The sequence below is a fragment of the Armigeres subalbatus genome, chromosome 3 (genome assembly GCF_024139115.2).
Source record: "Armigeres subalbatus isolate Guangzhou_Male chromosome 3, GZ_Asu_2, whole genome shotgun sequence".
NCBI classification, from domain to species: Eukaryota; Metazoa; Arthropoda; class Insecta; order Diptera; family Culicidae; genus Armigeres; species Armigeres subalbatus.
The window spans coordinates 342,504,443-342,517,574 of record NC_085141.1 but is presented as its reverse complement, the minus strand read 5'-3'; the positions used below and the strand labels follow the sequence as shown (position 1 = coordinate 342,517,574).

At 37.3% G+C, this 13,132-nt stretch overlaps 1 protein-coding gene across 8 annotated transcripts in view; it reads right to left on the bottom strand.

Moving 5' to 3' along the window:
- LOC134225874 (transmembrane protein 164) overlaps positions 1-13,132 on the bottom strand; it is a 117,506-nt gene that overhangs the window by 15,803 nt on the left and 88,571 nt on the right. For all 8 annotated transcript variants that reach the window (XM_062706295.1, XM_062706297.1, XM_062706296.1 and 5 more), the window contains exons 2-4: positions 6,457-7,142; positions 6,203-6,401; positions 6,036-6,136 (exon numbers count right to left, since the gene is read on the bottom strand). In XM_062706295.1, coding sequence (XP_062562279.1) covers positions 6,036-6,136; positions 6,203-6,401; positions 6,457-7,044 — 888 coding nt within the window. In that variant the 5' untranslated portion in view covers positions 7,045-7,142. The remainder of the gene's footprint in view (positions 1-6,035; positions 6,137-6,202; positions 6,402-6,456; positions 7,143-13,132) is intronic.

The window sequence follows — 13,132 nt, the reverse complement described above, 5'->3', positions numbered from 1 at the left end:
GCCATATGTTCGTCCATAGGTACAGTTATACAACTTGTATATCACTGAAAAAGCGCAAGAGGTGGAGTCAATATAAAACATACTCTATGTTACGAATGAATAACCCAGAGAACCCCACTATTACAGATTTAAAACACTGCTGCACAACTGAATTCGCAACTGTCACTTTTTTCTCCAATTAAATTACTTCTGTGTTTATGAATTCATTTGGAAAAGCTTGTGGGATCTTCCAAATATAGAGTGTGACTAAACAGTTTATATATTTATAACCTTGAATTCCATAAATCGGAACGTTTGTGGTGGGAAAATCCACATGCCATTTCGTATTTATTGTGAAGTTCAATATTCTGCTTCCCCCAGCCGTGCACGCCATCATCATATTTCATATTATTGGTTCAAGTCATCGAAAAATCATACTGTTTCATGAGCACCGTCGTCTCGATCATCATAATAAATCACCATTTGGCAATATGGTGGTTTCTTGAAGGATTACAGTGCTGATAAAAATTATAAATTAATTCATTTTTTTAAGATTCAAAAATGTATTCGAAAAGTTTTCCCAAAAAATTTTCATAGTAAGGTACACTGGGGGAAGTGGAAAAGGAAAAATCGATAGTTCATGTTCAAATTTACCAAAAAACCAATTTAAATTTATCTAATGCTTTCAATCATTATGGGCTCCCAAAAACAGTCCATTTTGCACCAACTGTGCAGTAATTCATACCATTTTAGCCGCTTGGAATTTATAAAAATATATTTGAAATTTGGGAGTTATTTTTCCACTTTCCCTAGCGGAATGGGGTAAGTGGAAAATCCAAGTTATCTTGACCTCCAATTGTGATGAGTAGTGATATGTGATTAAAATCAAGACGGTAATTTCTCTGAGTATCGTTTGTTGAATAATTTCATTGGATTCAAGGAATAGGTCCCCAAAGAATTCTTGAAATAGGTAGGGGAGGGCTGGTTGTGCCTTCTATAACACTAAGTGTACGTAAAATCTGTATGTTCGCCCCAAAGATGATTTTTTTAGGGAGAATGAGACTTACATTGTTATAAACTTATTGACTCAGTTTTACGAATTGATATGATGTCTGTGTGTGCGTGTTTGTATGTATTAGAGTGGGGCGTCCTGGTCATTTTTTTTAAATCAATGGTTTTTCGAAGCCATTCTGGGTCCTGAACAACTGTGCAGAATTTGGGACCGATTGGTTGCTTCCTCGCTTTCCGCATCGCGTTTGAAGTTTGTATGGAAATTAGTATGGGAGAACGTATTTTTTTGCATTTCTACTACTAGAAGTTTCAGTTCATCGTAAACCAAGTGGCACATTGCGTTAAAGTATAACCCAAAAGATGCTGAAAAACTTTGCTGAAAAAGGCACGTTGCTGGAACGTCCACGAAAAAAGTTATAACACTTCGAAGATTGAGTGTTCAAACCGTATGCAAAAAATCGTTTATTCTGCCAACACTGCCGAACTACGTAGACCAATAATTTAACTGAGTGTTAATTCAAAATAATTGATCTTATAGGGCTTTAGAGTTAATGGGAGCTATCCGGAATCATTTCACAAAGAAAAAATCCGACAAGAAGGAAGATGGGTTTTGCCCTTCGATAACCGGTAGTGCTGGCAGACACATTTATTTCTTGCATATGGTTTGAACAATCAATTTTTGAAACGTAATAACATTTTTTATAGACCTTCCAGCTACGTACCTTCTTCGGCAAATTCTTTCGGTATCTTCCAGACTATATGCTAACGTATTGAGTCACGTGATTGATGATAAATTGAAGCCGCTAATAGCAAAAATGTAAAAATGTACGTTTTCCCATACTATCGAGCCCATATTTTGCACAGTTGATTGGGGTTCCAAAACGGTTCAGTAAAACCTTGATCTCACTTGATCGGACGAAGTTTGCGTTTTTCCATACAACTGCGCCCCACTCTAGTATGTATGTGTGTGCGCAATACACATACAAAATTATCATTTATTTTCATGCACTTGTTCCTTACCCGATTTGTTCGCAACAAATTCCATTCAACGGTGAAACTTGTTATGAATATAAATGAATATGTATTATGGAATATATTTACCTATCAGTGCTATTTTTATCTTTCTCGTACATTTTTTTCATATGTAAAACATGTGAAAGGCATCAATACCGATAGGTGGATTAATCAGGCGTTTTCTTATGTATATTAGTCCAATCATCACCCAAATCACAATGATAACAAAGAAGGAACATATTAAGATTCACAGCTATCAAAATAAACCCTGGAAGAAAGGAAAAAATTGCGTGATCAGAACATTTTCCACTTCCCCCGCAGTGTTTGATACCAGGGGTAAGTGTAAAATCTTTAAATTATTTGGTTTCATGGTACAAACCACTACAAATTGAATGTGATTAGTTTAATTGTATTATAGTGGTCACCTGTGGTGCAAAATCACCGGAAAAGGGAACAATTTATGCAAGTAAGAATTGATTTTATGAATGCAAAAATTAATTTCTCGCGAAACCTAAAATGACAGCTCCAGCGTAAACTGTGTTAGTGTAAGTATAACACAGATTTTAACATAGTATTAGTGTGAACATTAAACTATATTTTTGCACAATGTTATGGTGTGGTAAAAACTGTAAAGTCTTTACAATTGAAATTTTTCGAGTCGATTTTTACACTTACCCCCTTTTTCCACTTCCCCCAGTGTACATTATATTTAATACATGATAAATTAAAATTGTTGAATAACATAAATATTTAATCACTGTTCTACCGTTCTATTATTTATTTATTTATTTATTTATTTATTCTTGTCTTCGCCTACAATTAAATTCCACAGACTGATTATCTTATTGGCTTGAGTGTGAGATTTATTCATTAACCTTCCGACTTACGTTGTCTGTGCTCTGGAGTCGAATTGACCCTAAATAGAAATTGTTATAACTTTTTTAATATTCCATTAATTTTGGATTTTTTAATGTTTCGAAAGATAATTTAATCACCTTTTAAGACATTACTTAAGACTGACCAGGGGTTTTCGTAAGAAGGGTATGAATTTAGAAGTTTTACAAGTAAATGTTATTTTTATCTGGTCGGGATGACCATTTTAAACTGTGCCTCCTCAAGAAAGTTGTGCAGGAAGGCGCGTTATTTGACATGAGGCATTGATTAGTATATGAAATCATCATTTTAGACTTCACAAAATATTCCAATATATGGAATATTCTACATTGTAAATATTGTTATCGTACTAATAATTTACTATTTTTAAAAATGATGTCTTAAGTAAAGTTCAACAAATGGAAATGTAGTATCTTGATAAGTAGAAAGTGATAAGGAATTTTGCATATAGGCTTCGCTAATGTGTTTGATGCTTGCAATGTTCTTGTTTATGTGAAATATTCATGAAGCTTCAGATCCTTAGTAGGTACACTCAAGTTATATTCAGCAAAGTTGTTCAGAATGCACAGGACCACAGGACTATAAAGCGATGCTCAGTATAATGAATATTTCTTTCAAGAGGTGGTGAAAGTGAGCAGTTATAATTGAGTATATTGTCAGAATGTTGAAATTTGGTTCCATTCGCAAAATAACAACGCTGGTTTTCAAAATGGTGTATGGCTCGGGCTATTGCAATGGTATTTCTCCGTATTTGATGTAATAAATATGCATGGCCAATCGATTTGGGAGAAAGTATACATACAGGTAGGGATTGATTCTTAAAGAGAATGAACAAGTCTCTCACTTATCATCTCTGTTTACATATACGATATGTAGCATACCGCGAGAAACTTTTTTCGCAAGCTGTCATGATAGAGAACTGATTCGGGAGGCTATACCCCATGATAAATCAAGCTCTATCTGGAATAAGGGCGAATGTCGCAAGAGAGAATTCTCTTCGCCAACTTCCCCTCTTTTAAATTAAAGTGACAAGCAGATGATTTCTTTGCAGTTTCTCCCCTCAAAACGAAAGAAAACAATGAAACCTTGCATTCTGAGGTGATAAACCGCGATGAAATCCTCTGCTTATCACTTTTATCCAAAAGAGAGGAAGTCAACGAAGAGAATCCTCTCTTGCGACATTAGCCCTTTACCAGATAGAGCTTTAAATGTCTTTTAGAAAGCTCCAAACGCGGGGAGCACTGGCTCTAATGATGCATTTCAACTTGTTCTACACAGCTCTGCGGTTACCAACACGAAATAAGCGAAAACAAAGCAAGATTCACCATTTTTCTGTGGGTGCTGCCTATCCGATTCTGTTTTTTCGCACTTGTATACAAGTTTGATAAATTTGTATCATGGCTTGTTATGATTCAAAACAGTTTTTGCCTCTCTTTTATCGTTGTTCGTTATCTATTTAGAGCGATTTCTGCAAACCCTGCATACAGGTCTAAACAAAACGCAAATAACATGTGCCAATGTTGACCACTTCAAACATCCAATTGGTTAATTGGAAAATCCGTATTTATCTACTAGCACACCATAACATATTCAATCGATCGAAAATAATTTTTATGTTCAGTATTAATAAGGGATAGGGTTAAGGCAGGTATTTTCGTCTTTTCGTCATAGTCTCGAAAACCAATAAAAGAGACAATTTTTTTGACAAACTCATTCGTATCAAATCTTAAGCTCAGGAGATACGTTCTGCTATAGTGGAGCTCTAGCAAATGGATGTTGCTTTCGATGGTTTTAGCCCCTATGACGATGGACGAAAATACCTGCCGTGTCCCTATCTTTTTATTTTTGTTCGGCACTGTTTTCAGATCTGTCAAACTTATTGCATCCAACAAGAAATATGGAATTCGTTCCAAAAACTTTTATAAAACACTAATATGCCCATGAATAAAAACCCCAAAATCAGCTTGTTATAACACAATCGTAAATCGGTGTTTGTATTAACCTAAAGTTATAAACAACATTTCCAAATTGCAACACAAAACAAAGATAAATTTATTCAAGAATTGTGGTTTGGTGATTTTCTGGTTTTTTCCGTGATATTAGGTGATGCACATGTTGCTGAATTTATACGTTCCAGTATTGTTATGAAATAATGAAGGTGAGACGAAATAATTTCAGCAAGAGCTATGCGAATTAATTCCAATCTAAAACATTATTCGTTTCCATTTGAAACGTCATGTAGAATGTTACACAACAGTTCCTAGCGAACGCAATTAAAACAATCGTACCATTTTCGATCGCTATATTCGTTATAATTAAGTTATACATAAGTCACATATAGGAAAATTTTAGAAAGATAACTTTCCTGGATACAAAACTCAAAAGACTTAGATATAACTGAACCAAAACTTTGTGTGACAGTTGAAACATGTATACAATTCATATACAACATTTCTATTTATTTTTTTATTAGGAACAAGTTGCAGGTGCTACTTGGGTTCCATAGCTTGATCGTCATCGACTATATCCACCCTGCTTTTTAATAAACTTTCGTTTTCATCGTTCAACAAGTGCTCCTTCCACCGGGCTGCCACAACAATCTTGTCTTTCAATAAATTTCCCTCTCGGTCATTGCAGTGTCAATGCAGTCCTATACCCAAATAGGTCAGAGCAGGTGATTATAAATTAATGGTTGTATTAAAATCTTCCGAAATTGTATATGCCAAATTTTGATGCAGTTTCTATAAGATTCGTTTGCAGAACTGTATTCAAATCTGCCTGATTGGTTGTACGCTTCAGCCGTCATCACGATCACTTGTCCCGATCCGACTGCAACCACCTGCAAGGAGGCTTGCAACCACCCAGCTGTTCAGTATTTGTTTGTTGTGATGTGGTACACGTAAACCTAGGTTGGGTTATTAACTAAGAAAACTAACTATGAAATAGATTTTATAGGTTCGTTGAAAACCTTGACCGTTGGATTTTCATGGTCAGGAATAAATGTGAAGTTTCAAACACCTAACAATAATGTAGATAAATCAAGAATCAAGCTATATTATCATACCGCACTAATTGTACTCGATGTTAAAAACAATTTTTTTACGCACAATTGTCAGTAAGATAATAATTATACTTACGATCGACACAATCTGAAGCACAATGTAGTGGTACAGGATGATTATTGCGTATCCGATAACATTCCAGGTGAAATCGTTCATAGCTTCCATGTTGTACACTCCTAAATGCATATTATTTGAATTAGTCCCCCACATGATATTTAAGTGTCCCTAAAAAAATATATTACCGCCATATCGCAGCAGGAAAACCGGTATAATACACATAAGTGCGTGCTGTATCCAATAGATGGATGCCTCCAGTGGCAGTTGTCGACTGTCCGTCTCCGGAAACATGAACGCCAACAGGGGCCCGTTCAGGAAGTTCATCTGCAACCGAAACAATGCGGTCGTGCTCTTCTTTGGTTTGTTACATGCTAGCAGGTAGATCTGAAACAATTTCGGAATTAATATCTGGGTGGCGTTGATGAAAACTGTAACGGACCTGAATTATTGTGGTTATATGGCAAGGATTTAATATATAGATAACAGTCCTAGTTGCGAATTTAAAGCCTACTTCGACGCCCAGCGTCAGTGTCATCGTGACCAGCAGCAGCTGTTTGGCCCAACTGGGTGCTTCCCCGTCGAGAACCGAACTAACCGTAGGATTGTGGGGCGCATTATTGCACCGATGGCAGCTGCAGTACTCTACCGACGACGATCGCCGATGGTGCGTTTGCTGCAGCAGAAGTTCCCGGTGGTCGGGCTCTAGGTGATGACCGCTAGTGCCGATCCGTTGATAGTGGTGCTGCAGATTGTGGTTGCTGCTGTTGGCTAGATGACTAATACTACTGCTCCGATAGCCCAAGGGACTACCGTGGTGCTGCGGAGTGGAGGTGATGAAGGGCGTGTTCCGACGGAAGGTGATCGGTTTCAGCCGGGCGATGGCCATTTTGATTGAAAGTATGCACAGCGGGATCACGATTACGGTTTCCAGGATTTTCCGCGAGGGCGTTAGGAAACTGGCACATTCTGGACCGGTATTCCGCGGTACGGAACCGTTGACGCCGTCGTACGCCCAACCGAAATGCATCGTTGAAGCGGTGATGGTGGTGGCAACGAGCCGGTCGGGTCGAACCTTGAGCAAACGTGGTGGAGTGTCTGGTATTCTGCGGATCGTGTTGGATTAATCTACAATGAAAGAAAAATTAGATATTGTAAGATTAGTTGTATATTATAATTAGACAGCAGTTTTACGACCGTGATCAGTTTTAAATTCAATTTAATTGGCATATCAGTCTCCAGAGCATCGAGACCGATTTGCCAATAAAATTGAATTTCAAGTTGTAAATTATTTAAGATGATATGATGATCAAATAGGATAAATTGATATGCTGCAATGAATGTGTCACAAGGTACATCAAGATCGTCTTCGGAATCGAATTTGAATCCCAGAGGTAAAAAGCGTAAAGTTCAAGAAGACGTTGATGATGTTTTCAATGAGAATATTAGCTTCGCGGATGTCGTTAAAAAAAGCACTGGGACTAAAAGTAGTAGTTATAAAGAAAGCAAGAAAAGTGTTGCCATTAATGATGTAAAAGTGGCTCGTAAGACTCGTCCGGTTATTGTGATAAAACCGAAAGAGTCCAATCAAAGTAGCGATGATACTCGCAAGTTTTTGAACAAAAAGTTAGATCCAAAAACACACAAGATCAGTAACTTTAGAAACGGGAAAGACGGCTCTATTATTGCAGAGTGTGCAACAGGGTATAATGTTAACGCTGTCAAAGAAGGCATTCAAAGCGAATTGGGTGAGAGTTATAACGCTGTTGTCCCATCATCGGTGCCAAGATTGAAAGTGATGGGCATGTCTGATAAATTTTCCTCCGATGACTTCATTCAGATCTTAAAAGATCAGAATGAAGACATCGCTATAAACTGATGTTAAAGTCGTTAGGATGTATGAAAATCCACGTTTTAAGTACAACAAGTACAACGTGGTAATTGAAGTCGATAAAGAGACTCATAGTTGTTTGATAACCGCGAAAAAGGTAAACATAAGGTTCGATCGGTGCCTTGTAGTTCCAGAGATTAGCGTTTTGAGGTGTTTCCAGTGTGGAGAATTTGGGCACATGAGTACGGAGTGTAAGAATGACATTGCGTGCTCAAAGTGCAGTGAACGTCACAAGACCTCGGATTGCACGTCAACTGTATTGAAATGTGTCAATTGTTTAAAATGAATAAGGAACGTAAAATTAATCTGGACGTTAACCACGGGGCATTTAGCACCGAATGTAAAGTTTACAAAAGATTATTTGATCGGAAAAAGAGCAGCTTACGTTTCAATGAATAGCAACCAAGTTCCAGTAGTAATGTGAATAAGTTAAATATTTTGTATTTCAATATTGATGGGTTATCCACAAACTACGTTGCTTTACGTAAGATTGTGGAAGATACACGTCCGTTTTTAGTCTTTCTATCTGAAACACATATTATCGACATTGATGCTTTTGATCAATATAGTATTCCGGGTTACAGTGTGGCTGCTTGTTTATCACATTCGAGACACACTGGCGGTGTTGCTATTTATGTCAAAGAATCGGTTCAGTTCAAGCTTCAATTAAACGAAGTTTGTGATGGAAACTGGTTCTTAGGCATTACAGTTGTACGTGGCATGAAGATGGGTAACTATGGTGTTTTGTATCACTCTCCCAGTTCTAATGACCAGCGATTTGTTGAAATTTTTGAAAACTGGTTGGAGAGGTTTCTAGATCATAGCAAATTAAATGTACTCGCTGGCGATTTCAATATCAATTGGTGTGACGTTCATAATTCGAAGCATTTGAAACATTTGGCAGATTTTTTCAACTTAAAACAGAAAGTTTTTGATTATACGCGTATTTCCCGGCACAGTAGAACTTTAATTGATCATGTTTATTCTAATTTTGATTCAGTTAATACTGTTATTAATTGCGATTTAAAAATAACCGATCATGAAACAATAGTAATCAATGTTGATGATAATAAAAGTAATAATAGTAATGTAAATAAATTGAAGTGCTGGAGGAAATATTCGAAACAAGCAGTTTCGAATCTTGTCGAAAGAAACGTGGATTTTCAAACAAATGGCGGATCTTTGGATCACAAATCAGCTGTTCTCACGAATGTCATAAAAACCTGTACCAATCAATTAGTTGAACAAAAGTTTGTATCTCAAAATAATTCGAACAGCTGGTACAATTTAGACCTCTTGCGCCTTAAACGTAAAAGGGATAAGTTGTACAGAAAATTTTGTAGACATAATAGTGATTATCGTTGAATAGGTACCAGGTTGCGCGTAATAAATATTCGCAACGTTTGAAACGTACGCGATGCGAATATATTCAGAGGAAAATTGATCAACATCAAAACAACAGCAAAGAGTTATGGAAAATATTGAAATCACTTTTGAAACCTAGTACTAGTAAACCGCGGTCCATAACTTTTGATGGCACACTAGAACTATCAGAACAATTAATTGCAGATAAGTTTAACGAATATTTTGTCAGTAGTGTTTCATCGATTAATGCATCTATTGAATTAGTTGATGAACCCGACGAAATCCGACAGCCGATCAATGTTAACTGTAGATTTGAAGGCTTTCACCCAATAACATTGGAAGAATTAAGGAATATTTGCTTCTCGATGGGAAAAACGGCTGGTGTAGATAACGTAAATGCAAAAGTGATACAAGACTGCTTTGATGTCATCGGAGACAGTTTGCTGGACCTAATTAATGAATCTATACAAACTGGGCACGTGCCACAAGTTTGGAAGGAATCCTTTGTGATTCCATACAAAAGTTGCTGGAACGATTAAATCCGAAGAGTTTCGTCCCATCAACATGTTGCACACATTAGAGAAAATTTTAGAACTTGTTATTAAAGGCCAGCTGCTAGAGTATTTAAATAATAATAACTTGCTCATACCGGAACAATCGGGATATCGAGAAGGTCATTCTTGTGAAACCGCATTGAACTTGGTATTGGCTAAATGGAAAGAAAAAGTAGAGCAAAAAGATACGATTGTTGCGGTGTTCTTGGATCTAAAACGCGCTTTTGAAACAATTTCTCGGCCCTTATTGTTAAAAACAATTCAGCGCTTTGGAATTTCGGGTTCTGCTTACAAATGGTTTGAAAGCTATTTGAGTGACAGAACTCAACGGACTGCTTTTAACGATTGTGTATCAAGTCCCGTGGAGAACACGCTCGGCGTGCCACAGGGAAGTGTATTAGGGCCTATTTTATTCATTATGTACATAAATGACATGCGACGAGTCTTACGATTTTGTGATATAAATCTTTTTGCTGATGACACCGTGCTGTTCATTGCAGCTAAAATCTAGAAGAGGCCGTTTCACACTTAAACGAAGATTTGCATTCTCTAAGTAGATGGTTGAAATATAAACAGTTAAAATTGAACATAAGTAAAACTAAGTTCATGATAATTTCGCGGAACCGAATAAGTGAAAATGTCTCTGTTATGATGGATGATGAGGCAATTGATCGCGTACGGGAGATTAAATATCTTGGCGTGATTATTGATGACAAGCTAATATTTGACAAACATATTGACAATGTTATCAAGAAAATTGCCAAGAAGTATGGAATTCTTTGCCGATTAAAAAACGAGTTGACCATTGCTAGTAAAATATTGTTGTATAAATCAATCATCTCTCCTCATCTGGATTTCTGCCCGTCCATCCTATTCTTGGCTAACGGTACACAAATATCGAGATTACAGCGTTTGCAAAATAAAATAATGCGCTTGATTTTGAGATGCAATAGGTTCACTTCCTCAACTTTTTGTTAGACGCCTTGCAGTGGCTGTCAGTGAAGCAACGCATTGTTTATTTGACTATGGTGTTCATTTTAAAGTAATTAATGGTTTGCTGCCTCGATATTTGTGTGATCGAATTGAAAGAGGAAGTGACATTCATAGATATAATACGAGAAACGCGGTTGATGTAAGAACACCTTTCTTTTTGCATGGTGCTTCACAAAATTCATTGTTCTACAAGGGTGTAAATGTTTTCAATTCGATGCCTACACACATCAAACGTGCAGCGACACTAGCACAGTTCAAGAGACAATGTATTTCACACGTCAAAGCTGCATTTTAGACAGCCACTCGACAATTTTTTAGCATTAACTAATTTAAGTTTTGACGAAGTTTTACCCAACGGATACTTTTGTGTGTTTTATTATTATTTTATTTATTGTTTTTGGGGCATTAACGACTACAACGATCGCCTCGATGATGATGATGGATTTTTTACTTTATTGATGTAATTATTAATTTAACTTTTCTTTGTGTAGTCTACAAGAGTTTGAGCCTCGCGCGCGAAATACAGGTATAAATTATTTCAAATTTAATTTTCGTGTGCCACATTTTGATCTGTTTGAATGATTAGGAGTGAATGACTTTTGTATGGTTACTGCTGAAAGAGTTTTGAATGTTCGATATAGCTATCCAGTAGATTGTTTCGCGGTTAAACTGAAACTTTTGATATCGACGGAGCGGTATCACAAGTGTTGGTGCCTGTATTGTCGAGAATCATGAATACTATAGATACATACTAGTTGTTGAGCGAAAATTGACTTGATACGCGATTCCTGGTGAAACTTTTGAAATCTGTGCGAGAGGTATCACAAGTTTTGCATTTTCATAGAGCTGTATGTATCACTACTGATGTTTTAGCAAGATTGCGGTTTTGGAAAGATCAGTTTTTTAATTTATATTTTTGCTGTACAGTGATGTAAAATATTCAAATTTATATCTGTCATAAGAAATCGGATCGTTTTTCTTTTTGGAAATCCGATTAAATGCATATCAATTAATTATCTTAAAGATAACTCGTCTAGCTCAAACCCTTGTAGGGGTATGTGGCGGGACCATCATCATCATCATCATCATCATCATCATGTAGTTTCAATTATTAAAAAGTATTTGATCAATCATAGCATAGGTACGTATATATTTCCATATTTGACCGCAACTCCGGTAATAACCGATTCGAAATGCGCTACTTTAGTGTAAATATTGAAGTATTCTGGCATCTCGGCACCCGATCTACTGTTCGGCTGTGCTCCATGTATATACAATTTCATACTAGCTGACCTCTAGGAGATCAGCTGCAGTCCAGTAGAAAGTAAAAGTTATTGCCTAGGTCAGTTCTGTTTTGATCCGCATGAAAGCCAGCAGTATAGCGAGAGGCAATAAAGTAAATGTAGTTTCCTGTACAAATTATGTTCTTTATTGTGTAGTGATAGTCCTACGCTGGATTTGACGAATGTGTTGAAGATATCCTTAAACGAAAGTTTAGTGCTTTGCAACTCGATTGCTGTTCTACTATGTTCCTGTGGGTGGAATGACAAAATTATACATAACTTATGGACTCATCGAACTTCCGAACTTCCGGAGATCACACCTGGTGTCACTACGCCTGTCGCACGGGAAAATCACTACACTATTGCTGTAAAGGTGCTGTGTTTGTTCTTGCCATCTTTATCCAGCCATTTGGCGCTATAGCTACAAGAAAAGTTGTATTATCCAGTAATTGAATCATCGCTGGACATTGTACATTATACGCCGACCATTTTGCTGCTGTTTCTATTCTGGCCATTCTCTGATTGAGCCAGTCTCATTGTGCGAGCAGTAACGAAGAGTTTACTGGCTTTTTTGGAACCTTCCGTGGCCAGCTACTACTGCTGCAGCGCCTAGGTGGATTCGGTCAAGCAGTTTTGCTATCGGGTGTGGCTTAAGTTGAACACTTGATCGTGGTGAAGCATTCCTGCGGCAATAAAACTCAATCATCATCGTTTGAAGTTGTTATTTTTGGCTGTTCCAATATTTCAAGGCACAATTTGCCTTGGATACGGTGAGAACCTTTCCAAGCTGCTAAATATCTAGTGGTCCGGTCTACCGTGGTCTATTTTTTGGACATATTTACCATATACTGGGGGGTCCCGTAGCGTAGTTGGCTACACGTTCGCCTCATAAGCGAATGGTCATGGGTTCGATTCCCAGCCCCTCCACCAACCCTTGTCCAGTCGCCAGAAGCGCAGTCCGTACGGTGGCGTTTTGGGGAACGCATCTCACCGACACGGCTGCCTGATGACGACTGACAAAATTGTTCTTCT